Source organism: Pelophylax lessonae (genome assembly GCF_965119305.1).
Source record: "Pelophylax lessonae genome assembly, chromosome: 3".
NCBI lineage: Eukaryota > Metazoa > Chordata > Amphibia > Anura > Ranidae > Pelophylax > Pelophylax lessonae.
The window spans coordinates 116,955,004-116,974,440 of record NC_138770.1 but is presented as its reverse complement, the minus strand read 5'-3'; the positions used below and the strand labels follow the sequence as shown (position 1 = coordinate 116,974,440).

The 19,437-nt window shown below is 45.0% G+C and overlaps 1 protein-coding gene across 1 annotated transcript in view; it reads right to left on the bottom strand.

The window, feature by feature from the left end:
* Positions 1 to 18,425, bottom strand: part of GCFC2 (GC-rich sequence DNA-binding factor 2) — a 48,979-nt gene extending 30,554 nt beyond the window's left edge. The window contains exons 1-7 of the mRNA XM_082251376.1: positions 18,130 to 18,425; positions 16,806 to 16,922; positions 10,804 to 10,938; positions 10,015 to 10,233; positions 7,136 to 7,233; positions 4,191 to 4,303; positions 3,205 to 3,388 (exon numbers count right to left, since the gene is read on the bottom strand). Of these exons, the coding sequence (XP_082107502.1) occupies positions 3,205 to 3,388; positions 4,191 to 4,303; positions 7,136 to 7,233; positions 10,015 to 10,233; positions 10,804 to 10,938; positions 16,806 to 16,922; positions 18,130 to 18,382 (1,119 nt within the window). The 5' untranslated portion in view covers positions 18,383 to 18,425. The remainder of the gene's footprint in view (positions 1 to 3,204; positions 3,389 to 4,190; positions 4,304 to 7,135; positions 7,234 to 10,014; positions 10,234 to 10,803; positions 10,939 to 16,805; positions 16,923 to 18,129) is intronic.
* Positions 18,426 to 19,437: the final 1,012 nt, after the last annotated feature.

The window sequence follows — 19,437 nt, the reverse complement described above, 5'->3', positions numbered from 1 at the left end:
CATGGTCTAATGAGACCATGGTCTAATGGTTCATGGTCTAATGAGACCAAGATGAACTTATTTGGTTAGATGGTGTCAAGCGTGTGTGGCGGTAACCAGTTGAGGAGCATAAAAACAAGTGTGTCTTGCCTACAGTCAAGCATGGTGGTGGGAGTGTCATAGTCTGGGGCTGCATGAGTGCTGCCGGCACTGGGGAGATATAGTGCATTGAGGGAACTATGAATGTCAACATGTACTGTGACATACTGAAGCAGAGCATGATCTCCTCCCTTTGGAGACTGGCCCACAGGGCAGTATTCCAACATGATAAGGACCCCAAACACACCTCCAAGACGACCACTGCCTTGATAAAGAAGGTGAGGGTAAAGGTGATGGACTGGCCAAGCTTGTCTCCAGACCTAAACCCTATAGAGCAGTGGTTCTTAACCTTGTTGGAGGTACTGAACCCCACCAGTTTCATATGCGCATTCACCGAACCCTTCTTAATTGAAAAAAAAAAATATGATTTTTTCAAATTCAAAACATAGGTATATATTTAGGTATATATTTATACATAGGTGCACAAAATGAACAAAACCATAAAAAAAAAAAAAAAAAAAAAAAGGCTCCATAGCTCAGGGGTTAGAGCACTGGTCTTGTAAACCAGGGGTCGCGAGTTCAAATCTCGCTGGGGCCTCCCTGCAAGTGTTGGCGACTGTATCTCAAAAAACAAAGCCATTAAGAACAAAGAACAAAACCATTAAAACATGGGGTGTCAGGAGGGCACACACTGGGGTGGGGGGGGTTGGGAGGGCATACCATGGGGTGTCAGGAGAGAACACACTGAGGGATAAGGTGTTGGGAGGGCATACTATGGGGTATCAGGAGGGCACACACTGGGGGGGCTGGGAGGACATACCATGGGGTGTCAGGAGGGAACACACTGGGGGGAGGTGTTGGGAGGGCATTCCATGGGGTATCAGGAGGACATACACTGGGGGGGGGGGGGGTTTGGGAGGGCATACCATGGGGTATCAGGAGGGCACACACTGGGGGGGGTTGGGAGGACATAGCATGGGGTGTCAAGAGGGAACGCACTTTGGGGAGGTGTTTGGAGGGCATACCATGGGGTGTTAGGAGGGCACACATTAGGGGGAGGTGTTGGGAGAGCATTCCATGGGGTATCAGGAGGGCACACACCAGGGGGTATTCACAATGCTTTATTGAGCTAAATGAAAAGGACATGCATTTCCATCTGTCAGCTAACAGCACCTCTATGCTAAGCTGCAGTAACTCAGCAGACGTAGCATAGAGGTGCTTGTAAACGAATCCACCATGTACAGCTAGCTTAGCCTACCTCCAGGAACATTCACTCGGCTCCCTCTGCTCAGCTGCTCACACTTCCCTCTTCCAGGCGGGCGCGATCTCCGTGGTCAGGTACATCCCGCCCACTCACGCAGCAAGCACCTGCAGGAGATAGGCTGGAAACCTGCTGGGGGAGGTACAGGGGGCGGAGTGTCAAGTGTCTATGTGTAATGGCTGTGAGTCGTCCCGACCACAGCTCTGATTTCCCGGGGTGCGCTCAGCCTCACAATCAGTAATATTTTCTCGGGGGGAGCAATTGCCCCTTTGTCCCCCCCGCCGAACCCCGGTGACTGACTCACCGAACCCCTGGGGTTCGATCGAACCCAGGTTAAGAACCACTGCTATAGAGCATCTGTGGGGCATCCTCAAACGAAAGGTGGAGGAGCGCAAGGTCTCCAGCATCCACCAGTTCCGTTATGTCGTCATGAAGGAGTGGAAGAGGACTCCAGTGGCAACCTGTGAATCTCTGGTGAACTCCATGCCCAAGAGGGTTAAGGCAGTGCTGAAAAATAATGTTGGCCACACAAAATATTGACACTTTGGACCCAATTTGGACATGTTCACTTAGGGGTGTCCTCACTTATGTTGCCAGCGGTTTATACATGAATGGCTGTGTGTTGAGTTATTTTGAGGGGACAGCAAATTTACATGTTATACAAACGGTACACTCACTACTTTACATTTTAGCAAAGTGTAATTTTTTCAGTGTTGTCACATGAAAAGATATAATAAAATATTTACACAAATGTGAGGGGTGTACTCACTTTTGTGAGATACTGTACATATGGGTTTAGTTCCAACTTTATCATACTTCGTGTTCAATGAAAATTGAATTATTATCTATGGATTGTCTCCATATTTGATAGCCTTTTCTTTTGCATGTGTGCGCTATTCTTTTTTAATATACAATGAAAATGATAGTAAAGGCAAGGTTTTAAAAGACATATTTGGTATGGAGGCCAAATAATTAAATTTTAGTCTCATCTGACCCTAACACTTTTTTCCATGTGGCCTCAGAATCCTCAAGGTGCGTTTAAGGTGGCCAGAGGAGAATAAAATTGAATTATTTGGCCTGGCCTCAACACCAAACGATATGTCTGCCAGAAATCCAATAGAGCTCACCACCCAAATAACACCATTCCTACAGTAAAGCATGGAGGTGGTAATATCCTGTTATGGGGGTGTTTCTCTGCTGCAGGGATGGGAGCACTTGTCAGGATAGAAGGAATAATGGATAGGGCAAAATATCGTCAAATTCTTGAGAAAATGCTGCTGCCCTCTGTCAGAAAGTTGTCAATGGGAAGAACCTTTACCTTCCAAATGACAATGACCCAAAGCACACAGCAAAAATTACCACACAGTGGTTGAAGAAAAAAGTGAATGTCCTTGCATGGCCTAGTCAGAGCCCAGACTTAAATCCCATTGAAAATCTGTGGAATGACTTGAAGTCTGCAGTACACAAACAGTCAATATCAAATATAACTAAACTTGAGCAGTTCTGCAAAGAAGAGTGGAAAAATATTGCAAAGTCTAGATGTGCAAAGTTAATAGAGACACATCCCCAACAGATTAAAGGCTGTAATTAAAGCAAAAGGTGGCCCAATAAAACACTGACACAAGGAGGGTGATCCTTTTTCCAGCTCAGTGATTCTGTTTTTTATTTTTTTTTCTGACATGTTGGGGTTATAGCTTTCACTTGGGTGTTATAAGTTGCACTAATAAATACACCTGGATAAAACAAATCCTGCGCCTGTTTTTAATTCAGGCTGCAAAGCAACAAAATGTGATTATTTTATAGGGAGGTTGATTCTTTTCTATACCCACTGTATATTGCTTGCTCGAAGTCCATCAGTGACCTACCTTTTCATTAAGACAATCAACAAAATTCTCCACATAAATCTTCATCTTTTTGAAAAATGTAAAACTCTGTTCACTTGATGACCTTTCCAGTTTTTCAAGTACATTTTTAGAATTCTCTAGGTCATGTGTATATTTTTCATTTTCAAGCAGATGAGAGCGATACACCTCCTGAATGGAGGCTATTCTGGGAAAACAGCAAGAAAAAAAGAAGGAAAAAATTATAGTGAATATTGACGGCTTCCAAAAAAATTCCAGTTTCAATGGAAAGTTCATTGGAGAATCTTTTCATTGAGCTTCTGTCTGTCAAACCCAAAACAAAGAGGTCTAAACCTTTACATACAAAAGTGCTAAGCTCATTGGAGTACTACTAAAAACTGTGGAGATTTCAGCTTGATAATTTCACTCCAAGTGGAATTCAAGATCAAATGTAGAATTGCAGCCCCTATTCTGGTAAAAATTCTCTAGTGCTACCACAAGGAAAGGTCCAAGCAGCTGGGGATTTGCACTTCTTCTACAACTCTGATTCTCCATCTATCCATGCTTTTCTATCTTGCCAACTTCGCTTTAAGTAAGCCTGTACTCATAAATCACTACGGAAATAAAGTGCCATCATCCCTTTAGTCCCTCTACCCTGACCTAATTGAACCCACCTTTCTCCTCCATAGGTGTATACTTACCTCAATATGACGGTCGTTAGTAATTTTTATATCCAGCAGGTTTTGTGGTCCTGCTCATTATAGCCTAATAGACTTAAATGGGCAGCGTCCTAAGGCTTGACACAAAGAGTAAAGACAACATAGAAGCCTATGGGGCTGTAATGCCCCGATGCAAGAAGTACACACTTGTTGAATGGGGGTAATATGGAGCGGGAGAGTGGATGAGGGTAAAGGGTCAAAATCATCAGGGTAAAAGGGGGCACAGGAATAAATGCACATTGTTTTAAAGTGCACTTATCCTTTAAATTAGAAGATATGATGTAAAAATACCTTGTTGTCAGCTTCTTTTTTATGTCCTCCATAGTGACCGGTGGCAGCCTTGGCACTACATGTCTTTTTACTTGAGGTCGATTGTGTCCACGCAGGGTATGCTCACTCATAGCCTAGCAGAAGAAAGACAAGAATTTATAACTCTACTAAAATAAGAGAATAATTGTTTCACTGTATAGCTTACAATCACATAAAAATACTGGATTAACCCCTTGCCGCTGCCCCCCCCCCCCCTCCAGCCCTTAAGGAGGATCTGCTGGGAGGAGGAGGTGGGCTTTCTGATCATGTGACTGATGCGATTGGCTGAGAGTGATCGGAAGCTCCTGATGCATATTTGCCTGTGACAGCTCAGTTAATGTGCTAAAAGCATGCAGTGAACCTGCTCTCAATACAGCAAAGCTGTTTCCCATGGTCGCATATGTACAGCGGCTTGGCAATAAAGCCCACCCAGCTGCTATATATATGCGTACAGCCAGTGGGAACAAGCTAATAAAAGCAAATACTTTTCAGTACATTTGCTAATTGCAGGCCTTTATTTTATATTCCTGGTACACATAACTTAAAAGTTTACTTTCATAAAATGTTTGTAATTGTATTGACAGAAAAAACAAGTTGTACCGCCAGGATCTTAAAGCTTATATATACTGCTTGAATTTGACATGGCCGTCCCTAGGCACAGAAGGAGATAATCCACTTCCTTCCTGTACTGAAAAGGGGTCTTGGAGGGTAATCTCACAGAAAATGTTACTAGCTACTCCCAGTGAAGCCAGGTAGGTAAGCAGTGGGTGGAAGAAAAGGATAGCGAGAAAAACAGAAGCCTACCTCACCCAAGTTCCAGGTGAATGCATCTAATCCGCCTGGAGGAAACCAAAAAACTGAGGGACTTCCTTTTAACTACTTGCCAACCACCCTATAGCAGAGTTTTACTGCTATAGGGTGGCGGCTGTGCGCAGGATCACATAAATATACACGCGAGCCCGGACATCAGGGTCGCAGGCACGAATGCGCGCCACCGCCAGCTCGCTCCCACTGTGATCATACACAGCGGGAGCCGATCTGTCGGTTCTGCAGACCCGATGTCCGCCGGCACCCACCGATCGTTCTGTACACAGGCAGAACGTCAATCTTCTTATGTAAACAAGGTAGATTGCCATTCTGTCGGCACAGAAGGCATGGATCCTGTGTTTCTGCAAAACAGGAACATGGATCCATGCCTTTCTCTAGGAAAAGCACCTCCGCCACAGTAAGAAAACACAAGCTAGGCAGACAGTTAACCCTTTAACCAACCCTGATATTAACCAATTTCCAGTCAGTGTCATTAGTACAGTGAAAGTGCATATTTTCTTTAGCACTGATCACTGCATTGGTGTCACTGGTTCGCAAAAAAGTGTCAGTGTCCGATTTGTCCGCCACAATATCGCAGTCTCGCTATAAGTCGCTGATTGGCGCCATTACTAGTAAAAAATAAAAATAAATAAAAAAGTACATCAATATATACATAGATTGTAGACGCAATAACTTTTGCGCAAACCAAAATATGTAGCAGAATACATATTAGCCTAAACCTATGAAGAAATTAGATTTTTTTTTACATTTTTTTTTTATTGGATAGGTTTTTTTGCTTATAGAGCAAAAAGTAAAAAACACAGGGATGACCATATACCACCAAAAGAAAACTTTTTTTTTTTTTTTTTTAACCACAAATAGACGACAACATACGCTTATTTGGGTACAGTATCACATGACCACAAAATTGTCAGTCAAAGTAACGCAGTGCTGTGTAAAAATGGCCTTGTCATAACGAGGGGTGAATCTTCCGGAGCTGAAATGGTTGTAGTGTATTTGGTGATGCGTTCCTGTTGGAGGAGGTGCCTTTATCTCATGGGCTGTCTTGGAAGACAGTTTGAAAAAATTTTTTAAAGAACAAACCCATGTGACAAACGAATGGTCTATTATTGCAGAAAGAAAAAGAGCCTGGTTCAGCTGCAAAGGGGTCCCTGATCATGCCAGAGACTCACTGGAGACAAGTGGGTGATGTCCACAAAAGGGAGCATCCTTGACTTAGTAAGCACTACCTTTTCAGGAGACTATTTGCTGCAGGAGCAGCACGTGTCCACAGATGTACAAGGAGCAGGTGTCCAAGTCTGTCTGGCTTTGTAAACAGGCACTCTGACCAGGTCGACATCTGAGGGAAAAGTTCAGTCTGTGCTACAGCAGGCTGAGGGTCCAGCCACATGTGTCAAGCACAAGACCCACGGGCTAAATCCGGCCTGCCAGGCCTTTTCATGTGGCCCTCAAACCCAAGAGTTTTTTCAGCTGGAAGGCGGTGGAACTCCGGTACTCGCTCCCCACTGTCACTTATAAATACAGAAACCTTCTGCTTCTTCTCTCGGCAGTCCTCACAGATCCCTACACTTATGGCAGCGACAAGGGAGATGCAGGTGCAGTGTGGGGTGGGGGGGCATCCTGTGGTAAGCTGCACTATGTACATGGCGCACCCCTAAAACTGCACTCTGTACGTAGCACACCCCTGATTTCTGTACTCTATAAAGCATATCCCTGAACTCTGCACATAACACACTCCTGGTATTTATTGCTCCCTTTAAGATCCTCCCACTGATTAATTTGGCCACACTCACCGTTCAATGCAGTTCGTCCGGAGAGGGGGGTGGCCTGTGGTTGAGTGTCTGCTTATGTCAGTAGACAGACCTAACAGCCAGGAAGCTGAACACTTATTTTGTATCTGTGTGATGCAGAGAACTTCTTCAAGGGTAAACCTTGTGTAAAGGCACTTCTGTCGATGACTAAAAATGGGCAGGAGCCCTACATGTATGTTTCTGAGTGAATCTAGTTCCGTGAAAACTCTCAGCTGCAATACTTCACACCAGATAATTAGAAACAAGTAATAAACAGTTCATCGGGTATAGAAAAGGTGAAATGCAGACCTGTGGATGTTTGACAGCTTTTCTTATCTGCTGCTCTTCCCACCGGTCCTGCTCATCATCGTCTTCTTGGTTTTCATTGCCCGAGTCACTGCTCGATGCTGCAACACAAACAGTTTATGTGCTTTTTTACTCTGCTGTAACCACTACAGTATGTGCATTATTTAGCATGACACTGGCCTCATGTTAGCAACTTTATTCCTTATGGATTGGTATCCTCTCCTGCAACAATCAGGTAAAAAGGGTGACCGACTCCAGGCATTACAGCAATCAAACGCAACTATTTTCTATGAGCAATACCATGGCCAGGAAGTCAACTTGTACAGAAAAGGCTTTGAAGGATCAGGAATTTTTACACAACTATGAGTTTTCCGATACTTGATAAGAAGACAACCTGGAAGATAGGACATTGGCTTTAAAATGGATCAGCAATTTGGCTACTGCTGCAATATAACCAATAAGTGTATAATTTGGCAAAATAACCAATAAGTGCACAAGTTGAAAAGGATTGTCCCTATCAGGCATGATTATGTTTGTTTTTTGTATATGTTCGAAGATAAGCTTTATTATTTTTAGATAAATGTTCTTTAAGGCTTCTTGAACACTGCAGCTTGAAAAAACTCAGCACAGCTTCCTTTTTTTTTTTTGACTGAGCTAAAATACAGCCTATTCATTGTAATGTGCCCATGTACACAGACGCAAACAAGAAAAAAAAAGAAAGAAAAATCTGCTTTATTGGTCATTTATTTACGCCTTATGTGCAGAAATGTGAGCAAATGCCCATTTACATATTATGCAGAACAAGAACGCGAGAATACGCTTTCGTGCATTTGCAAGCGCAATTGCAAAAATGCATACACGCGAAAAAGCTTGTAAATACATAAAAAAAAAAAAAAGTCTGAAAAAGTAGATGCTCAAACCGGAGTATGATGTGCAAGAGGCGTTACTTTATCCAGAAGATTTAGCCGGTTGTATCATGTATACATACAGTGTACTGTATTTAATACTGGGTTTTGTTTGGCAAAATGTAATTTAAAATATCTTCAGTTTTCATGGGTTCCTGAACCTGAACTACAACACCTAAAAGAAAATGTCAAACAGCACTGCTGAGCACCAGTACCCCAGACACAAACAGGATATGTTGGTTAAACAGCTGAACTTATGGGCTATGTTTCTTGCCAATCAACAGGAAGTAAATGTATTTGTTTTTCACACTCCCTTTAAACATGGAATATTTATTTAAACTCCAATTCAAGTTTTTGCCTGTATTCCTATGGGGAAGGTTCATCCACACTATTGGTCCTGGAGATCTTTGTCTGAGGTACAAAAAGTGAGGGGAAATCTAACATTTTAAAGTGGTCAAGAGGTGACAATTATCTGAAAGGGGATATTCTCTAGCTGTGAAGAGATATCCTTTTTCCACCTGCCATGCCTGTGGCACAGGAAGTGAAACAACCGTAAGGGTCCTTTCACATGGGCAGACCGATCGGATCCACCTTTCATTTTTTCAGGTAGACCTGATCGGACCATCCATTGCCGTCTATGGAGCGGAAGGCGTCAATGAACGTGTCCGTTGACACCTGCCAACATTCGATCCTATCTGCTAAAAACAGACAGATGGGTATCGGATTGGATGGCAGTCAGGAGTAAGAGCCGGTTCACATATATTCGATGTCAGACATTGCATGTGATTCGGAGCACACTGCTTTGCAAATCACATGCAATGTCTGTGCGATGCGAATTCAGCCATACAGATTGTATGGCTGAATTTGCATCACATTCGGACACAACTCGCATAGGACCTTTTTTTGGGTCCGCACCAGAATCGGATCGCATGGGTGTTCACACCTATGCGATCCAATTCATGTCCAAACTGACAGTTTGCACTGTGATATGCGAACTGGGGGTATCATTAACTTTGTATTGACACCCCCAGCGATTCCCATATGGCAGTGTGAACTGCCTACGAGTTGAATGCGATGCGGGAAGAAACCGCAGTGGATTCGTAGGGTTCCCGCATCGCATATGTGTGAACTGGGACTAGAACAGGTAGTCCATAGAGGAGAGCAGGCTGTGCCTGTTCTGCATAAGCAGAGTGGACACAGACCAGCCACCTGCCTGCTCAGTAAGGATCAGCGGGTAGATTCCCCGCTGAGCTGGCGGAGTCCACCCCATGTGAAAGGGGCCTAATAGGGGTCTTATCCATCCCCTATCAAAAACAAAAAGCTTTGGCCAACCATGCTTTATAAGTTTACTGCTTCAGCCTCACCAACTCTAAACAAACCGTTTTTTTTTTTGGACTTTGGACAACAGTAGAATTCCAGTAGCTTCTTTTGCACTTAAAGTACAACAAAAAGACAAAACTTTTTTTGTAGTTTTAGCTAGAGGAGAGATGGATTAGAACACCCATCAGTTTTTTTTTGTGGTCTGGGCCCTTATTAGGGAGGTTCACCTTCTCTATTTGTCTTGTTTTTCATCTTCATTGAAAGTGAAAGAAAATCCCAAATGTTGGGCTGTCCCGAAAAAAGTAATAGCAGGACAATCTTCCAATGGGGACACTAGTTTTGGTGACTTGGCGGACTCAAAGAGATTTCATTAATTTGCAGAGATTTCTTCTTGCTTCCGGTTTTGGCTATGGGACAGGAAGTAAAGGTAAATCTCCCAAATGAGATAAGATGGCAAAAATCTTACGATGGTATCAGTTAAGACAGCTTTCATAGGGAAACATTAAATTTGACATGTCAAGCGACTTTGGGTCTTACAAGACAGATCCCATGTCGCAGCAGTGTGAACCTTACTCTATCCAAAATTATTTTAGTTTTACTTTAATAGAGAGGAAAACTGTGATCACTTGTGTATGGTACATGCAGCAGGAATCTTACCCATTTCTTCAGCCATCTGCTCATTTAAAGTTTTCACCCCAGGGGTAAACTTGATCCTCCTCTCATGATCATCCAGCTCATTGTCGCTTTCTGACTGGCTAGACTGGCTGGAATCTGAGGCTTCATGAGGCACATGCAACGATATGAAATCTCCTTTTGTCCGCGCCCGTTTCCGCTGTCTGCGAGCTGCCCGAATTTTCTTAGCATCTGGGATTTCACCTGCGCTGAACAGATATTGCATAAAGATTTCAAGCCATGTCTAAACTATAAAAAAGGAACTCCTTTTAGGCATATACAGTATATTCAATATCAGTAAACGGGTGAAATGTTCCTTGGACACCACAAATGTAAAGATATAATGTAAAAAATAGTGTCCCAATTAGTCTGTATGAGAAGATAGGGTCTCTCAATAGCAGTACTCCCAGTGCCTCATAAAATAGTCAGCTGTAAATACGAGAGATAAGTCCAGGAGGTGGCATGCACCTCACTGGACATACCTCATAGAAAGCCAACATATTTTACAAAGTGGCTGGATTCCTGGTGTTCTGTTTTAAACTTGCTGCAGGATATATTGAATTACGTTTTAAGACATGTATAATAGAAATGAAATACACACACAGCAAAAAAAAAAAATAAAAATAAAAAAAATGAGATATATATATATATATATATATATATATATATATATATATATATATTGGCTGGACTGGTCTGACATTTCAAACACATCTACACGCAGCTTTGCATCCCTATACACATGCAACTACACTGGTGAGGTTAGCTACAGACCTGACTGTGATGGTTGAGATGGAGAAGCAGATGAAGATGTACTAGTGCTTGCAGATCCCGGTGACTCTTCCTTATAACATTCCACGTCTTCAGGTTCACTGTGCTCCTGTTCTGAATCACTGCTGCCTTGTGAATCTTAACAATATGAATTGCTATTAGAATTATTATACAGGATTTATATAGCGCCAACAGTTCATGCAGCACTTAACATTATAAAGGGGGACAGTACAATTACAATACAGAAGGAATAGGAGGCTATGATTATTCATGTGTACATTTAGATCCAACACTAAGAAGCGCTTCTCACTATTTCCCCCCTTATACTGAAATAAAACTTTAGGTCACGTCCTGCTGGGGAAGACGTCCCTCTCTCACAGGCAATAGATTAAAATCAAACGCCAGGCAAAAATCTAAACATACAGATAAAATACACATATAGAAACGGTTTTACCTGCCAAAGGATTTGTATTTCTGTCCATCCATTTCATAAATTTGCACAGCTCTGCCTAATCTTTCTCTGCTGTACTTTAGCCTTCACTTACAGGTCCCCCTCCCCTACCCAGTGACTTGAAAGAGAAAGGAAAAGTGGCAGAACATTTCTATGCAGCTCTGCTCTCTTCTCCTTTCAGCATACTTCTTACACTACATCACACCTGATTCTTGTGCTGCTTCTCCTTTTCCCAGCCCAGGCTCTGTTCTATAGGGGCTTAAGAGAGGCTGATACAAAGTCACATGTGGATACTTACACTGCTTGTAGTAAACAAATACATTTAATGTATTACTTACTGATCATTACTGATCATTAAACTGCATTAAAAATTGTGGCTTTTTTTTTTTTTGGATGTGGCTGGAATTTAGTTTTAAAGTGGAAGTGAAGTCCACCTTTTAAATAGTAACTACCAGTAAGGCTATAATAAGGATCACCTGTAGGTACAGTGAATATCCCCTAAACTTGCACCGTTTAGGAGATAATCACACAGGATACAACTGGTGACGTCACCAGTGCATGTCCTCTGAGCGAACAGCATACCGTGCCGTAACCTCAGGGTTCCAAGCTAGGGATGGGGCTTCTGTGTGCATGCGTCTGTGATAAACTCAAAAGGAAGACTGGGTGAAGATGGAAGCACCGGGGAGAGGTGACAGTGCTGCACTGGAGGGCTACGTGTGCAGGTAGGTCTGTTCTAATGTGCTATTATGTGGTGCATACTAGTACATTATGACTTAAACCTACAGGGGGATGAATTTTTATTTTTGTGGTGGTTTACTACTGCTTTAAAGAAAATCAGATACATTTTGCTGCTCCTAACTCGTCTATTAAACCTTCACAGGTAAGTAAAATGTCATTTTCTAAACAGCCTGCCTCTCTGCCCTTTAGCAACGCATTATTATCGGTTGCAATATGAAAAATTCTTAAAGTGGAACTAAAGTCCATAAACTTCTGCTTGAACAGTCCAAGTTCCCTTGTCGGCATCTTCAGGGTGCCATCATTGATTGGCCAGCGACGGATGATGGCACTCCCACTCATGTTCAGGAGTACAGTCATTCCGGCACACAGGCTCAGTGCTGGAATGTAAACTGAGCTGCACAAGAAGTTAAAGACACACAGCTGAGCTGTGTTTAAGGGAACCCCGACTGCCTCCCATTAAAGTGGAACTAAACTCTCTCAATAATCATGAACCATTTCTAATCCTTATGCTGCTATCCTTAGTAAAGAGAGAGGAAGGTATGTTATAGTTACTGGTTTTAAACTTTTTTTTTTTTACTTTGTCAGTTGCTCCTTGGTCAAAATAATGTCATACATCCCAGGAGTCTTCATGGGCATTTTTTTTCCCTTTCATCTCAGCTAAGCAAACCATCCTGCCTGCCTGAGCTAGGGGCAGATGGATTCCAGGAAGTAAATGCTACATGAATCATCTGCCATCACTCAACATGGCTGCAGCTAGAAATGCCAGGGGGTGTTATTAAAAGTGATTTCCCAGCAAAATAAAGCATGGAGACATTGATGGATAGGCGAGTTTGCTTTGAATACTAAGAAGGAATTATATAGCACTTTCAGTTTGTGATGCTCAGATAAAGTTATTTCCTCTTTAAGCTGCAGTCAAGGGTGTTTGCATGCTGCAGTCACGATGCTTTGCGTCTACAACAAAAACGATTGCTCCTGTTGCCTTCGGCGGGCAGTGACACTGCTTATGTGATGCAGCATTTACGAAGATAAAACAGGCAGTGAGGAGGCGCCATGTCACCTCCTTCCTGTCTGTCAAACACCTCTGAAAAGCAATCTGAATGCAGATCCCTTTTTTGAGTTGCACATCTTAACATAGCCCAAGGTTTTTGTTTTTTCTAAACGGGCCCACTTAATTTCAGCCAGAGTCAAGTTACATACTTTGACCTGGCCCTTTGCCCCCTTGATTGATAAGGGTGGTGACCCATCACATTAAATGTGGAGGCTTAGGGGTGGGGCCTTCAAAGAGGTTGTAAACCACTGCAGTAAAAAAAAAAAAAAAAAAGGGAAAATCTCCCCTGCATTGCATACTAATACATTATGACTTACCTTAGAACGAAGCCCACTAGCGACACATTCGCTGTCACCACTGACAGGGCTTCCACCTCTTACCAGTCTTCCTTCTGGGTTCGCTGACTCCGGCGCATGCAAGCAGGACCCCTTGGTCCTGGCATGGTGCTCTGAAGGTCCCGCACGGTATGCCAGACCGTCAGAGCGCATGCACCGGTGGCGTCACGGGCTGCATCCAGTGTGAATATCTCCTAAACAATGCCCGTTTAGGAGATATTCATTTTACCTACAGGTAAGCCTTATTATAGTTAACTGAACAAAAACAAGTAGAACAGAAAGTGTTTAAGAGGCGTCTAACAGAAAGAGACCTCTATTTATATTGACATTACATTATATGAAGTGGGGCTCTATGGTCAGAAGAAACCATGTACAAAAACCTACAGATAAGACAAAACTGCATAAAGTACCATAACGATGAGCCTCCAGGGTATCGTAGCAAAAACAATCTATAAAAGTAATAATTATATTTAAAATACATTAAGCAAAAATGAAAAACAGAACCAGAAAAACAGAACCACCCCCCCATCACCAATCAATAAAACAGACAACGTTGTCTATTAAACCAAAAAGGTGCGCCGGACACCATACTCACATAAACACTACTCAAACATCTCTCTAATGACTGTTTAACGGATCAGCTGGTTGTCAGCTGAATGGATATATCACTCTGTCTTTATCCTCCGCTCTTTGCTCAAAGGCGCTGCACCTGATCATCAGTTGTTTGCTGAGATTTGCTATTTGCTGCTTTTCATCTGCTACCGCTTAGTTGCTATTTGCCATCTACAGGCTTTTTTGATTGCTCCCGCTATGCTTATACGTATGCACAGTCAAGGACTAGGAATATATAGATCTATTTCATATGACTGGGGATATCTGGCTCTAAGTGGCATATATTTCCTCATGACATGATATTTGCAGTCTAATGGCCCGTACACACGCACCGATTGTTGGCCGTAAATTTTCGGCCAACGTCCGATCAGCCGATTGTCGGCTTGTTAATATGATGCTTCCAACAACCGGCTGCGACTTTTCGGCCGAACAAAATCTGGTGTGCATGCTACAAAATTTTTGTTGGCCGTCAACAGAACGGCCGATTTTCCGTCAGTCAGTATAGATTTCGGCAGACAAAAATCAGATGAGCAAGACTGGGCATGCTCAGAGGAGAAAAAACACACGGAAAGTAAACCAGAACATGACATCACTTCTGAAGTTGGTTGTTGTTGGCCGAAAAAATTTGTGTGCAGTCTAGAGCACATTTCAACCAACACAACAACACTGGACAAAAGACGGCCGATCGGTCGGCCAACAATAGGTGCAACGGAGTCCGTTCTGCACAGCGGGGGATCGATCCGCTGATCCCCACTGAGCAGGTGGGTGACAGCTCCATCTCCGCTCTGTGTGTGGAGATGGAGCTGTCAGATCCCCGCTGTCCTCTATGGGGAGATCAGATGAGAACGGACCGCCTGTCCGTTCTCATCCGATCCTCCAGACGGATGGAAAATAGGGTTTCAATCCGTCCGGATTTCACAGACAGGATCGGAATCGGATAGCAGCGGGTGTCAGCGGAGATGTCTCCGCTGCCCCATAGGGATGCATGGAGCACCCGATCAGGTCCGCCTAAAAGACTGACAGGCGGATTGGATCACCCGTGTGAAAGGGGCCTTAGGGAAGAGTTCTTCAAGCCAATTAATCCAGCCTGGCTACTATGCAATCTTTTTCTGTGTTCCTTTAGTTTGAAATTCTATCCACCCGGGGGACTCAACACACTGATGCAGCAGAAGTGACTGACTATTCATTCAATATTTGTAGACCCGCAGTAGTGGGCATATCCACATGTTGGTCTGTATCTGTTGCGTTGCCAGTGTGTTTTGAGCCCCAGATTGATTTAGATACACTCACCTATCTCCTACAGCAGGGGTGGGGAACCTCCGGCCCGTGGGCCGCATGCGGCCCGCACCATCCTTCTGGCCGGCCCGCACAATTGTTGCGATCCGACCCCCCCCCCCCCCCCTGTGCCGCTGTGTCAGAAGGAGCCGATGGCTCCGTTCTGACACTGTGAATCTCCGAAAAGGGTGGACCCGAGGTGCAGAGCAGTGCGCCTCGAGCCGCCCATTTGTGTGACAATAGCGAATTAAAATTCGCTACTGTCTCACGAATCCGCCTCCTCCTCAGCCAATGTCATTGGCCAAGGAGGAGGTGGGAGGCGGGACGCGGGAGGACTCGAAGAGATGAAGAGAGGAAGCTGCCCGCCGCTACAACAGGTAAGTCAAGTGCACTGGGGCTTGGCACGCTGTTCACTCTGCATTGTGGTCAATCCCTCCGCATTGAAAGGGGGCACACTGTGGGCACTCCGCATTGAAAGGGGGCACGCTCTGGGCACTCCGCATTGAAAGGGGGCACGCTGTGGGCACTCCGCATTGAAAGGGGGCACTCCGCATTGAAAGGGGGCACTCCGCATTGAAAGGGGGCACGCTGTGGTCACTCCGCATTGAAAGGGGGCACGCTCTGGGCACTCCGCATTGAAAGGGGGCACTCCGCATTGAAAGGGGGCACTCCGCATTGAAAGGGGGCACGCTGTGGTCACTCCGCATTGAAAGGGGGCACTCTGCATTGAAAGGGGGGCACGCTGTGGTCACTCCGCATTGAAAGGGGGGCACGCTGTGGTCACTCCGCATTGAAAGGGGGGCACGCTGTGGTCACTCCGCATTGAAAGGGGGGCACGCTGTGGTCACTCCGCATTGAAAGGGGGGCACGCTGTGGTCACTCCGCATTGAAAGGGGGCACACTATACCTTGATTACTTTGAGGTCACACTTTTGTGACCTCAAAGTCACGCAATTTTTTTTACAGTGTTTTTGCCGCAAAGCAATTCCTATTACATTTATGCATACATTTTGTACAGCCCCCGAATGATGTTACAAAAATCCAAATGGCCCTTGGCAGAAAAAAGGTTCCCCACCCCTGTCCTACAGGAACTGTCAAACAGTCATTAGAGGGATGTTTGAGTAGTGTTTATGTGAGTATGGCCTTTGGCGCACCATTTTGGTTTTCTAGACAACGTTGTCCATTTTATTGATTGGTGATCGGGGGTGGTTCTGTTTTTCATTTTTGCTTAATTTTTTTTTTTTTATTATTATTATACCCCGGAGGCTCGTTATCATTATGGTATTATATGCAGTTCCTTTTATCTGTAGGCTTTTGTACAAGCCTTATTATAGTGACTGGTTCCTAAAAGAAAAGTCCAGCTTTGCATTTCATTTTGAATTGATGGATTGTTTTGACATGAAGAATTCACTCCGCTTTATTTACTCATAGTACATATCTATAGAGTTCCTCGTATTCTTCATATGAATAGACCAGGTTTGTGACAGCTGTTCATTCATACTTTGATCATCTTTTCCCATTTCCTGTACAATGAAGCTCACACCTACCACTTCTACCACCATCAGGTGATCCGCTGGCAACTTCAACATTTTCTGCCTTTTTCTGAACTTTAAACAACACAGCGTTTACACTTGGCTTCTTGATCTTAAAGGCCGCCTCTTCACCTGGAGGAAAATAAAAGAAGAATTAAAAGATTGGAGATATTGAAGGGTTTGTCATAATACAAGCTGGAGGAGCACGGGTTGCAATATGACATAACAAGTTGGGGAGGTGCAGGGGATGCCATACACATAATATTTAAACTGCTGTGGAGGCGAGGGGGATGCAATATAACATTAAATACGCTGGAAGTGCAAACAACATGTAACACATTGACGGGGGGAGGGTGCGGGGGATGCCACATAGCCCCGGAGGATGCCACACAACACGCTGGTGGAGTGGGGATGTCATGTAATACACTGGGAGAACAGAGCATGTCATAGAATACACCAGGGTGCAATATAACATACTGGGGGTGCAGGGACTGCCATGTCATACACTAAGGGTTGCAGGGAATGTCATGTAGTATGCTAGAGGATACAGGAGATGCAATATAACATAATCTGAGGGTGAAAGGGATGCCATATAACATGTAACACATCGGAGAGTGCATGGGATGCCACATAACACTGGGTGGTGTAGGGGATTCTGCATAAAACCCCAGGCATGCAGGAGATGCTACGTGACATGCTGGAGGTGCAAGTAATGCAATGCAACACTCTATGTGCAGGGGATGCCACATAACATGCTGGGGGGTGCAGGAAATGCAATAAAATACACTGGGGGTGCTATATAACATGCTGGGGGTGCAGAGGATACTACACAACATGCTGGGGGTCCAGGGGATGCTACATAACATGCTGGGGGTCCAGGGGATGCTACATAACATGCTGGGGGTCCAGGGGATGCTACATAACATGCTTGGGGTAAAGGGGATGTAATAAAATGCACTGGGGGTGCAGAGGATGCCACGCAATGCACTGGGGTGCAGGGGATGTCATGTATCGCACTGGGGGTGCAGGGGATGTCATGTATCGCACTGGGGGTGCAGGGGAGTGCCATGCAATGCACTGGGGGTGCAGGGGAGTGCCATGCAATGCACTGGGGGTGCAGGGGAGTGCCATGCAATGCACTGGGGGTGCAGGGGAGTGCCATGCAATGCACTGGGGGTGCAGGGGATGACATTTCATTAGGGGTGCAGGGGATGCCACGTATCGCACTGGGGGTGCAGGGGAGGCCATGCAATGCACTGGGGGTGCCATGTATTTAACTGGGGGTGCAGGGGATGCCATGTATCACACGGGAAGCCCCTATTCACTTGTGACCTCTCACCCTCTCTCTCCTCGGTGAAGCTGAGCAGGCCGGCAGTACCGGAGGAGGTCTCCGCTGAGTCCCCGGTGTCCCTCTTCTCTATGGCCGCCTCCTCCTCCTCTTCTTCTCTCCTCTTCTTAGTCCCGCAGCTCAGTCCTCGCCCGCCGGGCCTCCTCGGCCTCTCCACCTTACTCCGGTCCCCTTCCTCATCCTCCTCCTCCCCGCTGGACTCCACTCTCCGGACCCGAAGGTTGCGGTTCGGTTTCCTGAACATCCTCACTGGAGGTCGCTTCCTGAAGCCGTCACTGAGAGACGACAACACAGCCTCTCCCGGCCAATCAGGATACAGATTTATTTTCAATAACTTTATTTTCATGGACAAAAATCTGCTCAGAGTTTAGTAAGTCAGGTGAAATGTGTTCCCTTCATGCCTGTACACACCTCCCACCAATGGGGACACCCCAGAGGGCAGGAAATACATGAAAAGTATCATGCATATCTCTATAGTGAATGAGGAGATGGTTATACAGGATATGAGCCAAGCTTTTCTGCAATAAAAACACTCATAAGTACCTAAATGCACATTAGCGCTACACTAGCAGGGCTGCCGCTAGAAATCCTGGGGCCCCATACAGCCTTCCTGACAGCCCCCCCCCCCCCCCTCCACCGAAAATATCAAAATTATATTATCACCCCCTCCCCCAATCCCTCTTCCTAGTAGAAATCCCTCCCAATCACCCCTCACAGCACAACCCCCCAAATCCCTCCACAAATTCACAACCCCATCCCCGTACAGAGTGCAGGGGTCAGGAATGCATTATGTACAGAGTGCAGGGGTCAGGAATGCATTATGTACAGAGTGCAGGGGTCAGGAATGCATTATGTACAGAGTGCAGGGGTCAGGAATGCATTACGTACAGAGTGCAGGGGTCAGGAATGCATTATGTACAGAGTGCAGGGGTCAGGAATGCATTATGTACAGAGTGCAGGGGTCAGGAATGCTTTACGTACAGAGTGCAGGGGTCAGGAATGCATTACGTACAGAGTGCAGGGGTCAGGAATGCATTACGTACAGAGTGCAGGGGTCAGGAATGCTTTACGTACAGAGTGCAGGGGTCAGGAATGCTTTACGTACAGAGTGCAGGGGTCAGGAATGCATTATGTACAGAGTGCAGGGGTCAGGAATGCATTATGTACAGAGTGCAGGGGTCAGGAATGCTTTACGTACAGAGTGCAGGGGTCAGGAATGCATTACGTACAGAGTGCAGGGGTCAGGAATGCATTACGTACAGAGTGCAGGGGTCAGGAATGCTTTACGTACAGAGTGCA